The following is a 23,885-nucleotide window of genomic DNA, read 5'->3' on the forward strand; positions in this document are numbered from 1 at the left end:
TCATTTTATTCGTATTTCTTTTAATTAATTAAATTAAGGTTAATTATTTTTTTAATGTCAAAAGAAAATGTCGGTAAAACAGGTAGTGGGAATTTCAAAAAGGATTATTTATAAATTGAAATTAAAATCGCGATAATAACACAAAAACATTGGTATTTTATTAATTAATAATAACAAGAAAATGAGATATTAAATAAGATTTAAACGAAATTAAAAAGTTATTGAAAAAAAGTTGTTGATGTGAAATGGACCAAACAATCTAAAAACAACATGGCGGCGTCATCTCTTTACGAGGACGATACTTCTGATTCAAATTTATCCCAGGATGGAATACAAAGTTCCTTCGATAGTCTGGATTTGCAAGACAGCGAAAGAGATTTCAATGTTCACACAACCGGCGCGCAAAAAAATCTCAATCTGATTCATAAGTTGAACTTGAGGCAGGTAAGTTCGGTTCTAACCTCAAAAGTGGCGATTTAAACTTTCGTAAACGTAAACAAATTATTTAAATTGAAATTGTTGTGATGATTTTGTGTAGATTTACGGTCGTGTTACTAGAAATCCTAGAGCGAAAACGGAAAAATTAGTATCAGAGATCCATTCTCAATGTAAATTCCAACTTAGTAAGCTCATAGAGCCCGAAGCTTTGTAAGTTTTTTTATTTTATTACAATAATTTTAAGTTGTTTGATTTTTTTTTGTAGAAATCATATTTTTATGGGATTTACATTATGCGGTCAGTATGTTGTTAGTTTTATGGAGAAATACGTAGAGGGTAGATTAATTCTTCTTCCCGATCCTGAATACGAATTATATATATGGAGGTTTGTACCTGGGAAAAGGTTAAGACTGGTTGCAAAATACCCTATTTTTAAATTGTTACAAGGACAATGTGTACTCAGAGAAATCGTATTTATGCAGTTCCCAACTGATCCATTTCGATTAATTTGTTATGGATCTGGATCTTATAGTATGTATGTAATATTAACAACAAAAAAGATGATTCTTAGTTAAAGAAAATCGAATTATAGGTTATTATATTTTTTAGGATTGATACAACAATGGCTTTTTTAACAATTTTAACATTACCTAGTCCAGATAATTGCAAATATTGTAAATTAAATAGTAAGTAGACAACCAAATACAGTTTCACTATAACTATTTATATACTCAGTGGCATAAAAAAAGCATCACCTAAAATGATAACCAGTTTCAAACTGCAATAACTTTTGAACGTATTGATTGATTTGAATAAGGTTTTTTTTTTATTTGAAAGGTCTACCCTTTGCCTTCACCATTTTGGCGCTCTTCAATTTCGACAATTGTGAATACACTCATACCTCTATATACAGCTCTTCTTTATACAGTTATTTGCTATAACGGCGTTTTTAATTTATGCGAAGGTTTCGATTTACGGGCAAACTTCGGTAAATCTCCTATTTCGCGTGAATCGTCAGAACTCGTAGCAGTCACACGTAGGTGCGTTTCAGTTGCCTCTTGGACAATAAAGTACAATCCTATAGTAACTTTAAAGTAGGTGGAATTGTTTATTTGAATCTTTGTTTTTGGTTATTAAGTGTATATTTATGTTATAACTTGTAGGTAAGTACTGCTTCTTGATTAATTGATCTTTGATGTAAGTCTTGGGCTTTATTCGAATAAACCTTTTTATTAAATTTTTATAAAAATATTGTTATGCACTAAATTGGTGTGAATCCATTTTGTAGAGAACATGAGTACCAGTGGAATAAAAAAAAGAAACCAAAAAGCTATCTCCTTACAAACAAAACTTGAAGTACTTCATATACTATCGATATTTGTAACGCTTTTAGACTTCCCAAATCTATAGTTCCAACAATTCGAAAGGATAAAGAAAAAAATAAACTACGTTCACATTCTGCTGCTCAAGTGTGTCTAAATTAACATATAAGTGATAAACTGGAACAGTTATTGATGATGTGGATTGAAGACAACAATTAACGAAAAATGGTAATGCGTCAAATGAATATACAGGTAGCCCTCGGTTTACGCTGACTAAATTTACGCTGTTTCACAATTACGCCGCTACAATTTGCTGTGTGAATCCCCGATGTCTCGATTGGTCTTTTCCCCTATACTGGACAAACACGCCTTAATGTCTGTAGTACTTAAAACTTGCCTCCATCGAGTGTTACTACAATTATGAAAAATATAGATAAAATTAAACACTCTGCTCAACAGTCTACAGCACTAAATGTTAAACATGTAAGTTATAGGAGAGGTAAAATTTATGTTATGGGTTCAAACAAATATTCCATTTACTCAAGCTGCTACAACAGAAAAAACAAAATCAATTTTTAATAATCTTAAGGAAACAGATGGAGGTGAGGAAACATTTTTGGGAAGCAAGGGTTGGTTTATGAGGTTTAAATCCCGAACTGTCATAGTGTGAAATTATAGGGTGAAGTGCAGAAGGCAATTATTCTCTAAAGTTAATCTTCAACGTTGATGAGATAGGTCTTTATTAGAAGATTATTAGAATTACCACCAATAACTTTTTTTTCTGGTGAAGAGCTGCTCCAGGTTTTAAAGTTGCGAAAGATAAAATAACTCTTGCTGGGAGCGAATGTTTCAGGAACTTTGAAACTTAAACCGATGTTAGTGTACCATTAAGAGGCACCACGTGCTTTAAAGGGTCACAATAAAGACATGATACATGATAGTTTACTGGAAATGGAACACAAGCTGTTGCTATTTTGACATATTGGTATACAAATTATTTTTGCAAAAATAAATTAACACCCAAGGCACTTCTATTGGACAATGCTAAAGGATATCCTCAAAACTTGGTCGAAAATATAACACCATTGGCTGTCACAGTTGTTTGATCAGGGGGTTATTGAAACCTTTAAGGCATACCATCTCCGCAATACTTACTTGGAAATAGTGAGAGTTTTGAACACTTCAGATAAAACAGTCAAAAAACTATTGGCGGTCTTTCGGTATTTTAAAATGCATTAATAATGTAAAGTCGTCTTGGGATGAAGTGTTTATATGTAGTTTAGCGTCAACTTCTGCCAACATTAATGCACGATTTTGAAGAAGTACCATAACATCTTGTGTTATCATGATTGCAGGTGATTTGGGAGTGAAAATTGTTACTGCTCAAGATGTCACAGAACATTTAGAGGTCTAAGATCAACCACTCTCAAATGAAGACCTAGAAGAATTATACAAAGAATTGTATCGTGAACAGTTAGAGGATGAAGATAACGAAGAACCAAAAAAATTCCGAAATTCCAAAAGTGATTAAAACGGCCGATCTAAAGGGTATCCTTTCAACTAGGAAAAGTTTGAGTGATGAACTCAAATGTGTTAATGTAAAAAGAGGCATTATCGCATCCATTCGACCATATATTCTCAATGAAAGAAACCAAAAGTAAAAGCAATGAACGCTGGATACTTTCTTCCAAAAAATATAAGACATCAAAAATTAAAAAAAAAAATTCAAAAAGCGGCATTACTTGCACTACGTTAAGATAAAATGTGAAGCAGCTAGCGCAGATACCGATGCAGCCCTGGCGTAACCAAACGCGTTGATGGTAATTATTGAAAGAGGGAAACAGCCCTATATTGGAAGAGGATGCCTGATAGAACTTCTCTTTCTAAGAACGAAAAAGCTGCATAAGGATTTAAAGCATCTAACGACCGATTGACGTTGCTACTTGGTGCAAATGCAGCTGGAGATTTTAAACTGAAACCATTTTTAATATATAAGTCCGAAAATCCAAGGGCTTTAAAAGGAATAAATATGAGTAGATTACCCGTTATTTGTAAGTCTAATAAAAAACTGGGATGACAAAATTCCTATTCCAGGATTGGTTCAATAATCACTTTTGTTGTGACGAAAAATAATACCTGCGGAAATCTAATTTGGACATCGCATTAATTTATCACAACTAGCTGAAGATGTGAAAATTGAATATCTACTTAAAAATACACAGCCCTGATTCAGCCAATGGATCAGGGAGTAATAGCGACATTCAAGGCCCGTTATTTGTGTAAAACTTTTCGAAAACTTATAAAAGAAACTAATAGAAAAAAAGTAATATTAAAGATGCTGTGGACAATATTGGCAAATCGAGCTTAGAAAAAAATTTTACCAGATTGTGTTACTCCTGCAACTAGCAACAGTAGTTCTGAACTCATTCTTCCAGAAACCAGACAAAACATATTAATTCATTTTGTGGATCCTTGTTATCAATATGTATAAATATGAAAAAGTCATAGTCAAGCATATTAAGTTTGGCAAAAGAAGTTGGTTCTCAGGACTTAGATGAAGATGATATCGTCAATTTGTTGGATGCTGATCGTCAACCACTTTCAAACGATGAGATAATTGAATTAGCTGAGAACGAAATGGTGGAAGAGGAAGAAACAGTTGAGTATTTAACAATCCGACAATTAACTTTAAAAGATTTATCCAGTGCACTTACGCATGTGGTGTTAACTCAGTTATAAGTTGCTACCAAGAGTTGAAAAAAGAAAAGGAGAACGATGCAAAACAACAAACCTTAGAAAAAATGTTCAATGTTGGTCTTCAAACGACAATGGAAACCGAGGTTGATCCCTCATCCTTCGATGCATACTTCGAATCAGGTTTTGAATTTCATTTTTGGGGAGTCTGGTTCTACTCTTCTATTCGCAGATCATCTAGCGTTTGTATAGCGGCACCACGTCCTCTAACTCGTCTTCCTAGCATATCCCATATGTGTACTATGGGGTTTAAATTATGGCTACGTGTAGGTCATTCCATTCTGCTGATATCCAAATCATCCAGGTATTGGAAACTCTCTCGCGACCATGTGGAGAGTACAAGCCGAATCTCAAACTCGTCTGAGAACAGTACGTTTCTCCACTCCGCATTGGTCCACTGAACATGATCTCGTTCAAATCTCCTACTTGCTGTATGTGCAATCACGTTCCCCCGACGTACTTGCTCCAGATGATTTCTTATCTCAACTGTTGTGGTATGTCGATTTCGTAACACAGTCGTTACCATATATTGATCATCACGGGGGTATGTGGTGCGTTTTGTTCCTAACCCATGTCGTCTGATGAAGGTGCCAGACTGGCGAATTCTTTGAATGGCGCGACAAACCGTACTCTGTATCGCGTCAAAAACACGAGTGATGCGTCTATCTTCCACCAAAGCCACTGCCTGAGCAATTTCTGCAAGAATTAAAGGCATATTTCTTGTCTAGTTGTGTCAGTCAATGACGTTAATGACACAAAACGTCAGTGAAATGTTTTTGTCCATTTTCATGGCTTGCTTTAATTTCTGATGGCACTCCGAAGAAGCTGCATTAACTTGAACAAAAAACAGAAGTGATCAGAAGTGAACAGACGAGACTAGTAGTAAAATTAATTTCTTTTGTCATTATCGTTATTCACCATTGCCGAAATGGAAGAGTGCCAAAATGGCAAAGAAATATTGGCAAAGGGTAGACCTTTCAAATAAAAAAAACCTTATTCAAATCGAGCAATACCTTCAAAAGTTATAGCAGTTTGAGTTCATTTTAGGTAATGCGTTTTGTATGCCACTGAGTGTATTTGGATAAAAAATAACTTTCTTTTTAGATAAATTTGAACAAGGATGGTGTCTTCGCCATGGTTTTATGATGCATTACTCCTTCTCATTAAACCAATCCTATACTCAAGGACATTCTCCGTTTGACCCACACATTTCCCTCGCGTATCCAGACCATTTTGTGATAAATACAGGTGCGAACATTCACATATTAAATGTGCAATGTGCCGAACCACCAAAACCTAATTTTATTCCGCCCGTATTGGAAAAAGAATGCGATAAAAACCCCACGAATACATTCGCTGATAATGCAAGTGAAGCTTCCGAAATTAGTATAGATAATTTTAGTACAAACAGTACGATTGATGCTATATTAGAAGATTTCAATGAGTATGATATAGAAAGTTCTGAATGTAATCGACCTTTTCATGAATTAAACATTAGTTGTGAACCGTTAAATGTGACAGGTAAGAGTTATCATAACACGTTGGTGCAAAATAATATAGTTGATGTGCGCGTAAAACGATTTCAAAGTTCGAATATAAAAAATGAAAAACCTAAAGTTATTGATAAAAAAGTTGCGGAAAAAGCGTACGAGTTTACCGAGGAAAATGAAAAGTGTGAAAAGTTAAGTTCGTTTCGAAAGAAGCGATTAGCCGATAAAAAATACGAATTTTCTGAAGATAACTCTGAAAATATTGTACCGTTCAACTCATTACGTCGAGAACGCCGATTTTTTAAATCAACAGATTTGAATAACGGGTTATTTCTTAGTCCCCGATCCCCAGGTTTACGATCTCCTATTCTTTCCCCAAATTCTCGTCATGGACAGTTCCGTAGTTCCCCCCATTACTCAAAATCTCCAATCAGCCCAAGAGACTCGGCCAGGAAATTTTACGTTTATTCACCCAGTTTGGACAGCGATTGTTCCGATTCCGACTCCAGGTTGATTTTAAGACAACCTGGAATTTATATGGATAGTCGTATTCCACAACATTCATCAGGTTTATTAATTGTAGACAGTAATCGTAAAGATGATTTTGCAAGATTTATTAAGAAAGCTGTTCGAAGATACACAAGCGTTGATTATTTTGAAAATAGTTCTTTGGTATCCGGACAAAGTAAAGGTAAATTAAAATTTATTTTTATGATACAATTCATCTCCAAATAGACAGAGTGGTAGATATCATCATCTCTGATTTCCTTGAAATTTTAATATGTGAAACTATTATGATATATACTTAAAGTTGAGTATGTAGTGCCATTTTCCATCATTACATTTTTCAAAATTTTTAAATAATCATTATTTCCATCAATTATTATGATTACATTGATGAATCTTTTTTTAGTTTGAAGGGTTTTGTTGGTACATGGTTATAAGTCAATTAATATAAACTATGGCTTCATCTACCTAGGGAAACCTACCTAAAAGCGATTGGTTGCAGGGGATTAAATAAATCCGAATAATTAGTTGCCCATCTTTTCATTTACCAGAGAAATATAGAGATTATAAATCTCAATTATTGTAGTTTTGGGTAAGTATAGATAAAACACGTTCCTTTATGGATTCTGCTTATATGTGATTATAAGCAGATGAATATAATTAATTTTGGAGGACAATATTACAAAGTCTATTAATTTTAAGTAGCACTTTAACTTTTTATTTATTTAAATATTTGTAATTTTCTTTCATATTGAAAATTTATAATAGCTAAAGCATATTAAACTGCTTTAATACTAAATAAACTGAATGAAACAATCAATAAATAAAAATAAAAAATTAATTAGATATTGTTAAAAAGTTTGGCAATTTGCGAACAAAGTTCATATTCAAATTATACTTGATCATGAGGAATGGCGTATATAGTTCTGAAACTAGATAAGTATTGTGAAAGTGGAGTTCCAAATATGCTTTGACTATGAAAAGGAATGTGGGATGGTATTCTTGTTCATTATATCAAACGATGCTAAATTATAACACAAAAACCCTAGGAATTATCTAGTTCTACCAAGTCCACGTTTCGCTCTATCTTTCCCTGAATTATAAGTTGCAACAATTGGTATTTTTCATTTCTTAACACATGTCCAAGGTAAGCTGTCTTCCTCGTCTTCACTATGTAAAGATCCTTGTTCAACCTTTTCAGCACTTCCTCGTTGCTCTGTCAGTATGATTGTTATATGATTCATACTGACAGTCTTCAAAGTCCAAGTTTTCCTTTGTATAGCAGAGTTGACCATGCATAACACTTTGCGTGAGTCTCAGCCCTATACATCATTCATCGCACAGTACTTCCCGATCTCCCACAAGAACCCAAAAAGCTTGTCATGTCGCAACCGGTCGACCGCCTTTTGCAAAATCAACGAAGCAGATATGCAGATCTCTTTGTTGGTTATAACATTTTTGTGGGAGGACTTGCAGACTAAACCGAGTCAGAATGAACAATTAAACCAAAATAAAATTCAATACACACAAAAAGAAGGCACCTATTACGATAAAAAGTCTGCATTTATCGTTGAAATGCAAATGGCACGCCAGGGAGTTGTGTTCAATCCCGAAATTTCTGAAAAATTTCAAATTCCTATAATAAAATAGCTAAAAGATGAATCTGTTCAGGATATGTTTGGAAAAGAATGTGATGCAATAACTATCTAGAAGACAATAAATAACATAAAATTTAGATTGAAGAAAAAGAATGAATTTGATTGGCTTTTTGGTGGGTCCTCTTCTAGGATTTCAAAAGCTTTGTGTCTAAAAATGTTGTATTGTTGTGTATGATTTCACATTTAACCACATTGTTGGAATTTTTGAAATTTTACTCTGTAAACTTATTTTAAATTTGAGAATCTGTTATAGCTGTCGACAACAACAGTACTAGTTACCATATCCTATGTTGATACTCAACATATCTATTGTTAGTATGAATTACTGTGTTATGTGTTCTGGCCGGTATGCTAACTAATGAGCTTTCCCATATATTTATATCATGTCTAAAACACTGTTTTATGATTGAGATAACGAGGAGTAACTGAATTATTCACTCACAGCGCCGTAATGCATTGATTCCTGCAAATCCTCCTCTGTGAACATCAAACCACGTGGTACAAACTTCTAATACAAAGTTAGATATAAGAGTTACACAATAGCAGGATGTGTAGAAGTAAAGTTTAAGTGACAGAAACAAGCAGGAATCACATTTCACCTTTTTCATTATTTAGCAAATCATCAGAAAAATTCAAGATTTTGCTGTAATGTTACTCTCAGCACAATGAGTATAATTTTTATAATGTTGGCTGATACAGACTCCGATCGGAGTCGTTCGGTTCATGCCATCGACTTGCTAAACAAAGCCAGGCATATTTCTCGCATAGGCATATTAGACGATCGTGTTGTTTGCTTGGTTTGTATGAATGAAATGTTGTGGATTAGTGATTAAATTTCAGACTGTATTTAAGTAATTAGTGTTGATTTTATTATTATTGTAAAAATTAAGGGATTATTTTTGTGTGTAAAAATGAAGGCAGTGCCGTCTAGGTCAAAACAACTACATGTACAAAATAAACAAAGACTATGACATTCCTGATGTCGAATTAGATTTTATCAACTGAATCGGGTTTAATTCCTACTGATTTATCTTCGGAATCTGATGAAAAATAGCATCCAAATATTAAGCCACAAATAGTAGAACATTGTTTTTGATAAATAATCAGATAATTCTTTCTCCTCTAATAATATGAGAAAATGGCTAAAAAAAATTAGTAAAAACCGATTTCTTTTAATACTAAGATGTCTTTATTTTTCTTCTCAATCAGAAGATGATATTACACCTCGTGACGTATTGCGTAAAATAAGACTTGTTATTTAGACAGTACATCAAAAACAAACACCATAAATATGACATTAAACTACACAACAGTGTAGATAAATTGCATGATGCAGAAATAAGTGGAACGGGGCACGCTTCTAAAGTTGTAATGAAGTTGATGAAAGATATGTTAATTTAAGATCATGCATAAATACTATAATAGTTACCAATTAGCAAAAACACTTTTAGAAAACGAAATTTATTCTACTGGAACATTAATTTTCTGTAAATCTTCGTGGGAATATAAAATAACAGAAAACTTAAAATGGAGAAAACATATCATTATTCAAAGGGTGTGTCCAAGTAGGAAAATGGAAGGACAAGCATTTGTTGCACTGAGAAATAAGAGAGGTCAAGAGATATCAAAACTAATATAACAGATACATGTCTGGTATTGATCATCAAGATCAGATGCAAGCGTAATACCCATTTGAACGAAAGACCATTGGTTGGTATAAAAAATTATTTATTGCAACTCATTATGGTCGTACTACATATATATTTGGCCCACAATATACTTTTTGAATACACGTCATTGCTGAGCAATCTATTTCTCGAGTCAAAAATCATTATATCAGTTATGATGAATACCATGTTATTGAATGAATACCATGTTCATTGTATTCAAAATATGTTTCTAATGTGCTTATTCTTAAAAAGAATCGTTCGTTATTGCTGCTTTACTTATTTTGTTTTAAGGGGGTCTTCATAATATAATAATTCGGGAATATAGATTCGGATCATGTTCCTGCCACACACTAGGCTACACTATCGATACAAACTCGATTTTCGGTCTACAACTACGAGAACATATTTTAATATTACAGTAAAGTGCCGATTATCCGTGAACCATTTAACCGGGGTTCGAATTAACCGTGGTTGTGATGTTTAAAAATAAATTTGTTCTACACGTAAAAAATGTATGGACGGCAAAGGTCTCCATCAAAAAGCAGTATTGCTTCTTGATGATGCGCCATTTCATCCGTCAATTGAAGCGTTGTCAGCTAAGAACGGGAATATCATAGTTTTGTATCTTCCGCCAAATGTGATCGTCCTAATTCAACCCATAGATCAGGGCGTAATTGAAACAATGAAGAGGTTGTAGAGAAAAAAATTAATGATGGATCTGGTCGCAAAAGACAACAATGCTCCATTGGAAATCAATTACGCTTCGAGATGCTGTATACAACATATCGTATGCCTGGGAAAATGTGAAAGCTACCACAATTGAAAAATGTTTTAACAATATTTTATGCCATGAATCAGCTGAAGGACATGAAATTGATAGTGATGAACCTTTAGATGTGTTTCAGTCGTAAAAAAATGTTCAGGGCTGTGAGGAACTGGATGATGAAAATATTCTGGAATGGCTAAATATTGACTGGAATATTTTGAACTGTGAACATATCCACGACGATGATCTGGTCGATGGTGTTACCAAACCATTCTCTAAACCGAGTTCACTCCAAGAATGTAGTGACGATGACAACTTAGATCCACAATCTAAAGCCAGCTGCAAGAAAGCACTAGGGTGCTGACACTTTTTAAATTTTATGGAACAGCAAGATGATATTAACATTCGTTCTCGAATGCAAAAGTGTCATTTCGCTATCTTGTATCAAAAATAACTAGTTTATTATTATTATTTACTTTAGAAGGTTATTTTACACCAGTTTATTTCTTTCATTATACAATTCTGTAACCTTTTGTTAGAACAAAAATTGAACATTCGTATTTTAATAATTTTAAAACCGTCAGGTTGTATTATCCGTGGTTTTCGATTATCCGGTTTCTATTTTCAAAAAGTTACAACATGACACGAACAATACAATAAAGATTGAATACTCACCTACAATTTAGCCACATCGATATCACTTTGGAAGTGGATACAGCATGCGTTGTTGTTTTTCCTGACTACAATTTCGTAGGCTTTTCCTGACATTCTCACAAATATTGAAATATAATTCTAATATTCTCTTTTTCGGACTTAATGTATCGCGGAGATCTTTAGGTAGATTCTAATACTTTTTGTATACTACCAATAGGAGGAAATAAAAGCGTGCAAGAGTTGCTTATCTCACATGATTCATATCTTGGATATTTGTGAATTTTGGCCAAACATTCTTATTGGAATCGTCATCATTTTCGCTGTATTAGAAGTGATTAAAATTATATTGTGGTAGGTTTGTTATACTACAATGAGGAAAAAAATGAAATTATCATTAATAAAATAGTAAATTTACTTCTTTCACCTAATACAAAATTTTTATTGAAGACTTACAATGTTTTTCTTCAATATTTAAGGAGCAATTTTAGCACCGTACATATTTCAACTTAATAAATAAAATTTCAATACTCATTGAGTACTTCTTAGTTTCACATATTATAATTCCAGGAAAATAAAAAATGATGATTTTTTGTTTTTACTGTCTGCTTGGATATGAATTGGACTAATTTATATTTCTAATTGAATTAATATTTTTTTATTATTTAAAACAGATGATTTTAATATGCCGATAGAAATTCCATTATTAGTTCAAAATTTCTCTGAATTGCAATACGATTCAGTACCTGAAACCCAACTGATAATAACTCAACGAACCTTCGACTGCGAACAATTTGTTCAAAGAAGAGCCCAAAAACTCTGTTCGGATCGTCATTTACAATTTCTATATTGCGAGGATTACGACGTTAAATTATTACACGTAAATAATTTTATTGGATTGTGATTAAATTCTAATGATTAATGTATTTTTTTTGTAGATTTGTCCAATTGATGGACATATTGTTTGCCAGGCTGTGATAAAAATAAGTGCCCTACGTACCAACGTAGCCTATTCAAAACCGGAAATGTTCATTTCGATCGTTATGTTCACGTGGAACGTGGCCACGGATGCTTTCGAAGTAATCGAACCTCCGGATCAATACAAAATGCAGCCGTTAGTTGAAAACAACGGCGAGATTATTCCGCCCGTTGCGATACCGCCGAATAATTGTCGAAAAGTGCTCGTTATGGACATGCTTGTCGATGATGACACTAAGAAATCGCTCAGGGATTATACGAATTGTTATGAAATTTTAATGGAGCCAGACGATTATGATGATATTTGGTAAAGAGATAATAGAAAATGTAATTTAATTGTGTGAATCTTTTGCAATTTGGTTTTTGTAAATTAATTTATTTTAGATATTTTAGTAGTATTGGTAATAAATAAGTGTTTACCAATAACATATCATAAAATACAAATGTGATAAAAAAAAGATGAAATAATGAGATGAGGCGGAATTAAATCCGAGAAAATAGTCAGTATTACGTTTATTAGTTTTTAAGTTGTAAAAAGCATGTACAAACCAGTTTACGCAAATTCAAAAGAAAAAATTCGTAGGTGTATTTAAATAGGTTTAATCAACTTTTACGTTCATCTTAAGACTGTACCATTTCCAATAATATAATTTACTTTAAATGAGAGAAAATGTTTCATCTAAGAATCCCTAAGATTCCATCTCCTCATCATCTGGTACCAAAATTGGAGTAGCACCATCGTATAAACTACCTTTCCTTAACGATTTTTTATAAATATCCCAACTTACGCTGCGAGTAAAAGAAAATCTTTTCGCTTTTGATTCGGATAATGACGTTAACGGAATATCTAACGAACTCATTACTTCATCAGCGAATTTTTTAATAACACTCCAAGCGTAATCCATATCTTTATTTTTAGCACGTTCAGAAACTACGCAAAATCTCAAAACGAATTTACCTCTAACACATGAAGGAATCATATGAAGATGTCCCGACAAATTTATCTTCGCTAAAAGATTCCGATTTATCGCATCCGGTGCGATTAATCTCAAACAAACCAAGCCCAATACAACATCGTTCATCACTTCAAATCTTTTGTCATTTCTTACCAAAGAAGCGAAATACGTAGCTAATTTAATATGGTTCCTAATATAATTTTGTAAACCGGATATTCCATATTTTCTCATAACAAACCATAACTTTAATGATCGAAATCGTCTACTTAAAGAGATTCCCCAATGTCGATAATCAATCGCTTGGTTTGAATTCGCATGTTGTAAATAAAGGGGGTCCACAATTAAAGCTGTCGTTAATTTTAAACGATTTTTAACCCAAAGTACCGAACAATCAAAATTAACCAGTAAAAACTTGTTCGGGTTTGCATTAAAAGAATCCGCGTATTCAATTCCGGACATTAAATATTTTAATTCGGGGCAAATAAAAGCACTTCCGGCGTATGCTGCATCTACGTGTAACCATGTACAAGATTGCGTTACGCAAAGCCTTCCTAACTCTTCTATATTATCAAAAGCACAACTTCCGGTCGATCCTAATGTTGCAGAAACAAAAAACGGAGTTAATCCGTTCGCTTCATCTTCTTCGATCGCATTTTGTAGGGCTTCACCACGTAAGCTTCCATTTTCATCCGGTTCTAATTCTCGTAATTTTACTAAGAGGATTTTTGCAGCTTTTTCGACGCAAGAATGTGCTTCTTTTGAACAATACGCTATTAATTTTGGTAAAAAAATACTATCATCTAATTGGGTATTTTCTTTTTTTAAATAATTTATAGCTGCATTTCTTGCTGCTAACATTGTTACTAAAACGCATTCACTAGCTGATGATTCAATCACACCACCACCTTTACTATTTGGTTGCGATGTTATAAAATTTGATGGAAGTCCAATTGCTTTTCCATACCAATCGAGTACTATTGTTTCTAATTCTGTACAAGCTGGACTGGCAGCCTAAAAAGAAATATGATTTTGGAGTACATTGGTATTATTTTTTGATATTTTTTTTTAAATAGTGTTTTTACAGGAAGTAGTTTTATATTATAACGGGGGTGGTGAAAATTTGGTTGGGTCTGGTAGGTTTTTCAAGGTCAGATTTTGATGATATATGTATATTTATAGTTGTAAAGCATCAAATTTGTTTTAGGAAATGGAAAACTACCGAATACCAAAATATGATAATTTAAGCCAACAGTCTTTATGGCAATGTCGTTTGTTTAAAGGAAAATTTAAAATTAATTTTTGTTCATCTTTATATCAAAAAAAAGTATCAAGATGTAATTCCCCTTGTCCAACACTGGTGATCGAAGAAAGACTATTAGAGCTTATTGAAGCTAGATATTAAGAACTATAAACTTGTATCCGCCTTCAATGGCAAAATATATAGTCATGATAAATCAATGTAATGGAACTAGGACGGTGTTCGTCGACGGCAGTTGGAATTTATGCTAGAAATGCTTATCATGGACGTGCAGACACAAAAGTCAAGATGGATGCTCCATATTTTAGTGGGAAATAATATTTGCTACATAGCACGAAATGCTACACAGTAGTGTGTGGTCTGTCGCCAGACATGAACGCAATCGTGACGTGGATCTAGACTAACTAAAAGATTGTGTCCTCTAATGGTGACAAGTCTAACAGCCAGAAATATTCTACATCAGATGTTGAATTATTACACATTGATTTTGAACTAATTAAAAGCTTCCACAAAATCTTGTATGAAACGGTCTCAAATTATTGATGTTGTACTATATTTATATTTACTCTTGGAAAAGTTAATACAACCTGTCTGGATGGAGCTGCTTAAAAGAGCAGTTGGCGGAACAGGATTTATCTATCTAATATTGAAGATTCTTTTTTAAGATAGTCAGCCTGGCATAAGTAGAATTTGGGCAACAAATAACTATTAGTCAATTGCATAACAAAGTGTTGCTTGAATAGGAAGTGAGTATAATAAGGGTATATCTTTTCTGCCAGAGCCTAAATTTTTGTAATTAATATTTTATAGGGCACTTTCACTGCATGTACAAAACTGAGAAAAATGCAATTGTTATTTATTATATTTAGTACAAGTAAGTGACTTTATAGTTGCAACAAGAAACATCATATAAACATAGAGCAAAACCATACAGAAAAACATTAATTTTGGTGTCCTGGTCTTTAATTTTGTAAGTAAAACGTCCTATTCTCGTTTTTTAAGTAAATAATTGATCTTAATTGAACTTTATAAAATAAAAGCTAAGATTCTAAATTTAGTTCAAAGAATTATTAATATTTACCAAAATTTTGATAATAAAATGTCGGAAACAAATGTAATTGAATGTGGTTTGAAATCTGCAAAAATTATTTACCTTTATTGAACCCTGTTACACCCTCTAGTATAAGCTAGACTTAGTCTAACCACTAAAGTAACACAACCAAGAATGTCACTATATTCCTTACCTAGAAAACGACATCGACTAACAAGGAACATAAAAGCTTTTGTTCTCGATAGATGGAGACACCTTATTTAGCGACAGAATGAATGAATCTTTTTAAAAATCGCATTTATTATCCTAAAATATAATCTAATAACTGTTAAATACATCTTTCAAAACTCATGTGTTGTTATATTTAACATCATCATAAAATTTTGTAATTCTATTGTGTTTATAATATATGTAGATAATATTGTAAACTCGGTTATTATAAAATGTAAACAATTTTAGAAACCACAAACGATTTTAACTTCTTCCTATGACTCTAATTTATTAATCTTTATAAACACGATTTAAATCGGCGTTTTGATTATTTCTATTAAATGCTTTCGGTTTAATGTTTTAATATGTCTTATCAACATATGTTTACCTCAGCAACCAAATTTTTACCACCCACTAATTTTAAAATAAACTTTTTGATATTGCAAGTACTCTGTGAAGAAAGCTTTTTTTTATAGTTGTGCGAAAAAATAATTATTTACCCAAGAAAATCCAATACAACCTATTGCATCCGCTAACATATCACCTAAAATCGATGGAAATGAATTTCCTGATGGGAAATAAGCGTGAAAATGCGGATGTTGCCAATGAGTAATTCCTGGCATGATTTTCGAATCGATATCGGCCTTGATTTGTTCCCAATCTTCCGGGTCGAAAGGTGCCTCGTTTGGTAACAATTTCGTTAAATATCCGGGTTCAACGTTTGACGTAACTCTTTTTTCTTCCAAATCGCCCAAATACTTGCAGATGTAATCAACCATTTGTTTCCCGTAAATACGAAAATCTTCAATATCCATCATAAAATGATTAATTTTTGCAAGTTAAATCTTAAAGAAAATTACTATCAAGGAACTTTGTGTATTTTACAATCATTAAAATTTTTGTGTGATTAATTTCTGTTGGATTTACATGTTGCTTTTTTATGCTTTAATTAATAGCTTCGGAATTGAAGTGAATTAATTGGCTATTCTTTATGTTTTGATTAATGTTATTTGATAAAAAAAATTACCAGGATGTTATTTTTCTTGTATTCAAAATATTTTTATGAACTAAATTAGATGTAAATTAATCATTCTGAAGATCTATATTTATTTATGTTATTTCTTGTAAACCTTGAGACTACTCACTCATTTAGCTCATTTATTAATATGTATAGGTTATTGAAAGAAAAATACTACATTTCTAACATAAAAGAATGTCGATTCTACATCGATGTCCAAGAGTTTATAAATGATGACAACTCTAAGCACTTATTTTGCAAGTGATTATGACAATGTTTTTGAAAAGTGTACGCTAGGGTTCACTCATATTTTATATGTTTTTCATAATTAGAATCTCATTCAACATATTAACAGTATTTCTTTATTTCAAGTGCAAGGTTATATGGAAAAGTTTCAATGTGTACATAAATTGATACACATCCATGATTTTGATCTAATTGTCATATACAAAATTTCATCACCTTGCTAATTGTGTATTTGATTTATCGTGTTTACATACTTTAATTCATTTCGGCTATTTTTAGCATTATTTCTGTCCGAATGTAATACGATAACTCATAAACGCAATCAGCTGCGGTAATGTTTTGGGTATGTGGTATCACAACAAAATCGTAATCAAAGCTTTAAATTGAGTTAATTTTATAAAATGTGGTATAAGCCTTTATTATCATTATAATGGTAATAATGATCTTTAATATCAGCTATCGATGGACTTCAAATGTTGTTAATCTTCAATTAATTCTTTACAATTTCGCAAATAACTTAAGTATTGTGCACAAACTTGTGTTTTACTAAAAAACACTTAGCTTTATTTTTCGATGACCTTTTGGGTATATTTCTGTACTTAACTTTTCTTTATTGTATTAGATTATAATGAACCATTTCCATACTTATCAGCGACCTTGTAGGTGGATGGCTATAACTATGTATTCCAACAACATCGAGATGGGGTTTGCTCTATTATATACTTAGACAAGTATACACTTGCCCAACAAGTGCAAGTGGACGATATTGAAACAAAAAAGAATGCCTTCGGTGCCATCAGTCGAACATACATTGGAAGCCATAAAATGGAATGCTGATAAGTGCAGAAATATGCACTCTATATCTGCAGAGTGAACGTACTTGACATCATGTAAATAAATTAAAAATATTCAATATTGCTAAGTATTTAACATGTTGAGAGGAAGGGAAAGATTGGGTTGGGTTAGGTTGAACTTATAACTTACTCTATAGAGCAGTTATTACGATAGCATATCATCTGTAATCTATGCGAAAGCATATTAATAAGATATGACAGAAATGTATCCCCGATATCTATTTCAAAAAATGTTTGTCCACAGAGAAAAGTTAATGGTCAATTATTTTCATAGCACCTTAAGACTGTGCTTTCCCCATTCTGTAGAACTAATGAAAATGGTAGCGTCTATTACGATTTGTCATTTATTAGCCTTGATGATATGATGGGAAACAGATCGGATAATATTTCTGATAGCCTGGTGTCTAAAGAAACATAAAAGACGAAGTTGTTTAAGATCTTTGCTGTCATGTTGGGGTGTACCAATTCAAAGTCGACATGGATAAATCCATGAGTAATAGTAAGACTATTACTTTCCTAATAAGAGTCTCATCAATTATTTTTCTTGAACTAGTGGAGCTCTACGAATTTTCATTGTTTAATTGTTTTAAGTAATTTGAGCTATATGCAAATGATATTGGCAATTCCAATTATTTTTCATTTTGACTTAATCGTTTACCTTTTTGCAAAAACTATAGTCTAGAATTATCATATATTGTCAGGGCTAACCCCAAAATACGACTTCAGTTATTAATTTTATTTCACGTAAAGAAAAAACAGACTAATGGTTTTAGCCGCAAACGACAGATTCTTGAAAATTGATGTTTTCTCACAGTTGAAAATGGTTTGTGCAGTATAGGACATTGAAAATAACTAATAAGTATCGAAATAACATGAAACTTCAAAGGCACAATCTTGCTACGAATGAATACTCCAACGAAGACATATCTTCATGTATCTGCCGCCGTTTGATTATTTTATATTGTATTACAAATTTTATTTTGTTTGAAAATTCATTAAAAACCCTATCTATTCATATATTTTTGTATATATATTTAAATATAACGGTTTTTATAGAGCTATGGAGATGACGAGGTTTGTACCCGGAAAGCGCAATTTGAAGGAGGCTTTACCTTTCATGTTTAATATAAAGAAAACCGCCGTCGACGCTCATCAAATGCCCACAGAAGCCTATGGTGATCATGCCTTGTCCGAAAGAATTTGTCGTGAATGTCGAAGACAAAACTCATGAAAGACCATCCAAAGAAATTGAAGAGGAAGAATTGCAGGACGAATAAGACACACATGGAAGAGCGAAAACATGTGAAATTTTGTTAGAAAAATAGAAAAGAAGCCTTTTTTGCCAGGATAACCAGCAAAATCGACTGTAAGGCTGAACATTCATGAAAAGAAGTTTTTTTTTGTGCATTTGTTGTGATGAACACAGCCTCTTTTACTACTAGTTTTAAAATCAAGCAAAACGGTTGCTGCTGTTTGATATACATGTATGTATGAATTGGGGACTGCATGCAAAACCGCATGCCACACTTAGGCCTCATTGGGCCCCTTGTGCATCCTCCCATTACATACTCTGGTCACATCAACCAGCCTAAGGATTTGCCAAAGGCTAGGACAGTTCCTAGAGGTGCATTCCTGATGTCATCTGTGGTTGGCCATTCCTCCTGGAAGGTCCTTATTCTGAGGTCGGTCAGAGAGGGGCAATCACACAAGATGTGTTTAACCGTCCCGTCATCCTGTTGACAGGCTCGACAGAAGGAAGTCAGCAAGCTTCATGTTTTGAAGGTACTTATTTACCTTACAGTGTCCCGTGAGGAGACCTGTGGCAGTGCGAAGGGCACTTTTACCGAGCCCTAGGAAAGAACTGGGCTGTTGCGGCTGAAGGATATTTTAACAATTCCTTGGCGAGATGACAGCTTGGGGTACGGTACCACCCGTTTAAAAATTTCATGTCAGAGTCATACCCAGGATTCTTGGATAACATTATTACATGATGAATAACAGCTATGTAATAGTATGTTATTCAACAAGCGTATAATGGCGGCTGTTACCCACGAAGATGAAGTTGCAATTTGAGTGGGTAACATCCATTATACGCAAGTTGAATACTATACTTTATCTACAACTATTTAATTTTGAAAAAAAAAATCAAAAAAAGGAAAAAAAATAAACTTGATAGACATTTCAGACATAACCTCAATATAAGAAAGCTGTCATTTCTGTTATATTTTATTTTTTGATTGGTAGGCCGTGTCAGAACTGTGGAATAATGGCTTCATTATTCAACACTGTCAGTCATGAGTAATGCGTGTCATTACCCGTCAAAAATCAAATGTATAATGAATAGATAATTCAATAGTTGTAGATAAAAGGCTTTACAAAGCAGGTTAGACTGCCTACGTTGTGAACGCTTTATATACCACCTCTACGTATATCCTCTTCAATAAGGTCATTTATTTGTTTTAGGTTGCACTTTTTATATCTGCTCACTTTTAACTTGTCATCTTCTTTTACAATCTTAAGATTTCTTGAAAACGGCCTTGAATTTAAGGGCTACGTCACACGTCAGAATCCAAATTTTGACAACACTTGACATAATGAGAGAGTCAGCTTCAATGATTACACTTAACTTTATGGCCTCTATGGATGAAAGTAGCGCCATAATTTTCTTCAACCAATGAAATTAGTCTAGACTACATAGACTATCGAAAAGCAGATAAAAGGTATGTTATAATTTATAAATTAACAAATTATTCACAAAATTTTCCTACCAAGTTTACACCTTTCATAAAGATAACTTTTAGGATGCGCATTGTTTAGCCCGTTATGTTTTTGGGGTTGCTCTTCCTGCCGAGTCTGGTTTACCTTAGGCGATGCTATGCTTCTTCCTCTTCGTTAAAGTGTGTTCAGTAAAGGTAGTGGGCAGTTACGGTTAATCAGATGAGCTGGTTGGAATTCGAGGTTAATATCAAGATTTACTAAATAAACTTTGGAGTTATAAATCAAGATAAAAAAAAGTTTGCCATTTATTAGCAACAAAAGTTGTTAACTTTAAAATGGTATCAACTCGTTTTGTACACGTTTTGTTGAGTAAAATTGTAAATTAAGAATGTTTTACAGATATGCAAAACTTACATCTTGTCATTAACTTATCCGTGGTAAATTTTATGCGGATAAAATAAATTAAACGTTTAATTTTTCGTATGTTGCAGAAAAATAACAAAGTATTTTTAGACTTCAAATATCTAAACACTCCATTACACGCTACAAACTTTAAATAAATAAACCTTAAAAAAGGCTTAATTAATTATTTAAGTCTATTTGCGATATACTCTTTAAAAAACAAATTTTGCATATGTTTCTTAAAATACCTCACGATGGAATAAAGAAAATATGTTATTTTGTGTTAAAGAAAATAAAAAAAAACGGAAAAACCATCTTAAGAAAATATTTTTTATTTACGCTTGTTTTTTTCAATAATTTTTTATACACATACACATCGCATCGTGACAAACACTTGCAAGGTACTTTACCGAGTACGAGAACAATTACACAATAAATAGTTATGTAGGTACATTTCTTAAATAACTAGGTTTGTAAAAACGGTTAGCAGTGTAGCTTACGATTCTAATAATACTGAGGAAAAACACGTGCAACCAAATTATTGCAGAGAAAGAATATAAACAAAATGATTTATTTACACATTATCACTGAGTTTTTATAGTTTCCTTATTAATTACTTCGTGTGCAAAAACGTCATCGTCAAATTCATCATCGAAACTAAGACCAGCAATTTTTCCATTTAAATTACACGACAATATGGGAGTTTTACAAGAACTGCTTTCTGATCCATTTGAATCACTCGGTGGGCTATCAGTTTCATCGTCTGGTATTAAAATAGGTGTAGCTCCATCGTATAAATTGCTTTTACTCATCGAGCGTTTATAAATTTCTCTCGATACACTTCTTGTGAACGAGAATCTTCTTGATTTTTGCCGGGTAAGTGGCGGTCTGACCACGGCTTCCGGTGTTAACGGTTTCTCTAAAGAACCTATAACATCATCGGCACATTTTCTAATTACATCCCAAGCGTGTTCAACATCACAATCTTTAGCGTGTTCGGCAACGACACAAAATCTTAAAATATATTTTCCTTTCACCATCGATGGGATCATATGCAGTTTTCCCGACGAATTTATTGTCGCTAAAAGAGTTCTATTTACCGCATCCGGTCCGTATAAACGGAAACAAACCAATCCTAACCGGACGTCATTAACCACTTCGAATCTTTTATCGTGTCGGACAAGCGAAGCAAAATATTTTGATAATCTAATGTGGTTTCTTATGTAATTTTGCAAACCAGATATACCATATTTTCTCATTACAAACCACAATTTCAACGACCTAAATCGCCTACTTAAAGGAATACCCCAATGACGATAATCGATCGCTTCATCAGAATTCGCATGTTGCAAATAAAGCGGATCAACAACTAAAGCTCCCGTTAATTTCAACCGGTCTTTAACCCACAGAACTGAACAATCAAAATTAACTAAAAGCCATTTATTTGCGTTTGTGTTAAAAGAATCTGCAAATTCAATTCCGGCCATTAACGGTTTTAATTCGGGGCAGATGAAAGCACTTCCGGCGTAAGCTGCATCAACGTGTAACCAAGTACACGGTTGGTTACGACAAATCGGTCCTATTTCAAGTAAGTTATCGAAAGAACAACTTCCGGTCGAACCTAAAGTTGAAGATACGAAAAACGGTGTTAATCCGATAACTTCATCTTCTCTGATAGCTTTTTTTAAAGAATCGCCGCGTAAACTCCCGTTTTCATCTGGCTCTAAAACGCGTAATTTTACTAAGAGGATTTTTGCAGCTTTTTCAACGCAAGAGTGGGCTTCTTTTGAACAATACGCGACTAGTTTTGGTAAGAAAACGCTATCGTCTAAGTGCGGGTTATTTTTCTTTAAATAATTAATAGCTACGTTTCTTGCGGCTAACATGCTCACTAAAACACATTCGCTTGCAGATGATTGAATGACACCTCCTCCTGTGCTATTTGGAGCTGATGTGATGAAGTTTGATGGAAGACCAATTGCTCTTCCATACCAATCGACGACGATTGTTTCTAATTCTGTACAAGATGGACTGGCAGCCTAAAATTAATACATAAAAGTAAAGGTTAGTTAATTAATTTTAAAAAAAAATTGATTCAAATTAATTTTTTTGATTTAGATATTTACCCAAGAAAATCCAATACATCCAATAGCATCTGATAACATATCACCCAAAATCGAAGGAAATGAATTTCCTGATGGAAAATAAGCGTGGAAATGTGGATGTTGCCAGTGGGTTACTCCAGGCATGATTTTCGTATCAACATCATCCATGATTTGGTCCCAATTTTCTGGTTCGTGCGGAGCTTCGGCCGGTAAGAGATTTCTTAAATATCCGGGTTCAACATTCGGTGTTACTCTCATATCTTTCAAATCCCTTAAATACGTACAGATGTAATCAACCATCTGTTTTCCGCGAACACGAAATTCTTCCACATCCATGATTTATAAAAATAACGCACAAAATTTAAATAAGAATAATTAAGTATAACTTTTTTTAATAAATTAATTTCACACCACTTTCACAAAGTCGCTAAACTGAGAGTTTCGCCGTGTGTTGTAATTTGAATTCTGACGATAATGTTGGGAGTGTTGTAATATATATATGCGCGCGGGCGGAGTTCGGAGTGCCCCCCAAGCGTGTGCCTATGCGGTGGAGAGGCTGGTGCCCGTTCTCGGGAGTCCCGGCGTGCCGATGACGCGTTCTGTTCCGGTTTTTCAAAGGTTTCCTCCCGGCAAACACTGTATCCACCTCTCTTCTTTTGCGTTCTCATTTCTTTGCTCATTTGCATAAACACATTGTTCGCACACTCGTTGCTCGCCTGCCCCTTAAGCTAAAAAACCAACGAAAACCTCTCTAACTAATTCGATTTGTTCGGTTTCAACTACTTTTAAAATGCTTAATCTTATCGATCCAATTTATTTCTTTTCATGAGACA

General features: G+C 33.3%; 3 protein-coding genes across 4 annotated transcripts; 1 reads left to right on the forward strand and 2 right to left on the reverse strand.

Moving 5' to 3' along the window:
• The first annotated feature begins 253 nt into the window (after positions 1-253).
• Positions 254-12,545, forward strand: LOC111429246 (uncharacterized). Its single transcript, XM_023065109.2, has 7 exons — positions 254-444; positions 539-648; positions 704-973; positions 1,048-1,124; positions 5,619-6,695; positions 11,931-12,136; positions 12,195-12,545. Exons 1-7 carry the CDS (start codon positions 271-273, stop codon positions 12,543-12,545), a joined length of 2,265 nt encoding a protein of 754 aa, XP_022920877.1. The 5' UTR covers positions 254-270.
• Positions 12,546-12,896: 351 nt separating this feature from the next.
• Positions 12,897-16,524, reverse strand: LOC111429248 (tyrosine decarboxylase-like). Of its 2 annotated transcripts, none has more exons than XM_023065111.2 (2): positions 16,210-16,524; positions 12,897-14,201 (listed from the first exon to the last, which is right to left on the reverse strand). In XM_023065111.2, the coding sequence occupies exons 1-2, from the start codon at positions 16,522-16,524 to the stop codon at positions 12,924-12,926; spliced, it is 1,593 nt and encodes a 530-aa protein (XP_022920879.1). In that variant the 3' UTR covers positions 12,897-12,923. The 2 variants fall into 2 exon arrangements, 1 of the variants encoding a protein (XP_022920879.1); XR_011641950.1 differs by lacking the exon at positions 16,210-16,524 and adding an exon at positions 15,602-15,685 and having other exon boundaries at positions 14,140-14,201.
• Positions 16,525-21,263: 4,739 nt separating this feature from the next.
• Positions 21,264-23,471, reverse strand: LOC111429256 (aromatic-L-amino-acid decarboxylase-like). The gene is made up of 2 exons (XM_023065125.2): positions 23,074-23,471; positions 21,264-22,986 (listed from the first exon to the last, which is right to left on the reverse strand). Exons 1-2 carry the CDS (start codon positions 23,386-23,388, stop codon positions 21,532-21,534), a joined length of 1,770 nt encoding a protein of 589 aa, XP_022920893.1. The 5' UTR covers positions 23,389-23,471; the 3' UTR covers positions 21,264-21,531.
• Between the last annotated feature and the right edge of the window lie 414 nt (positions 23,472-23,885).

Source organism: Onthophagus taurus, chromosome 1, assembly GCF_036711975.1.
Source record: "Onthophagus taurus isolate NC chromosome 1, IU_Otau_3.0, whole genome shotgun sequence".
Classification (NCBI taxonomy): Eukaryota; Metazoa; Arthropoda; class Insecta; order Coleoptera; family Scarabaeidae; genus Onthophagus; species Onthophagus taurus.

Coding starts and splice junctions, on each gene's coding strand:
- LOC111429248 (XM_023065111.2), bottom strand. CDS start 16,524: ATGGATATTGAAGATTTTCGTATTTACGGGAAACAAATGGTTGATTAC. Junction 14,202..16,209: donor GTTGTATTGGATTTTCTTGG/GTAAATAATTAT, acceptor ATTTCTTTTTAG/GCTGCCAGTCCAGCTTGTAC.
- LOC111429246 (XM_023065109.2), top strand. CDS start 271: ATGGCGGCGTCATCTCTTTACGAGGACGATACTTCTGATTCAAATTTA. Junction 445..538: donor ATAAGTTGAACTTGAGGCAG/GTAAGTTCGGTT, acceptor GATTTTGTGTAG/ATTTACGGTCGTGTTACTAG. Junction 12,137..12,194: donor ACGACGTTAAATTATTACAC/GTAAATAATTTT, acceptor TTTTTTTTGTAG/ATTTGTCCAATTGATGGACA.
- LOC111429256 (XM_023065125.2), bottom strand. CDS start 23,388: ATGGATGTGGAAGAATTTCGTGTTCGCGGAAAACAGATGGTTGATTAC. Junction 22,987..23,073: donor GATGTATTGGATTTTCTTGG/GTAAATATCTAA, acceptor TATTAATTTTAG/GCTGCCAGTCCATCTTGTAC.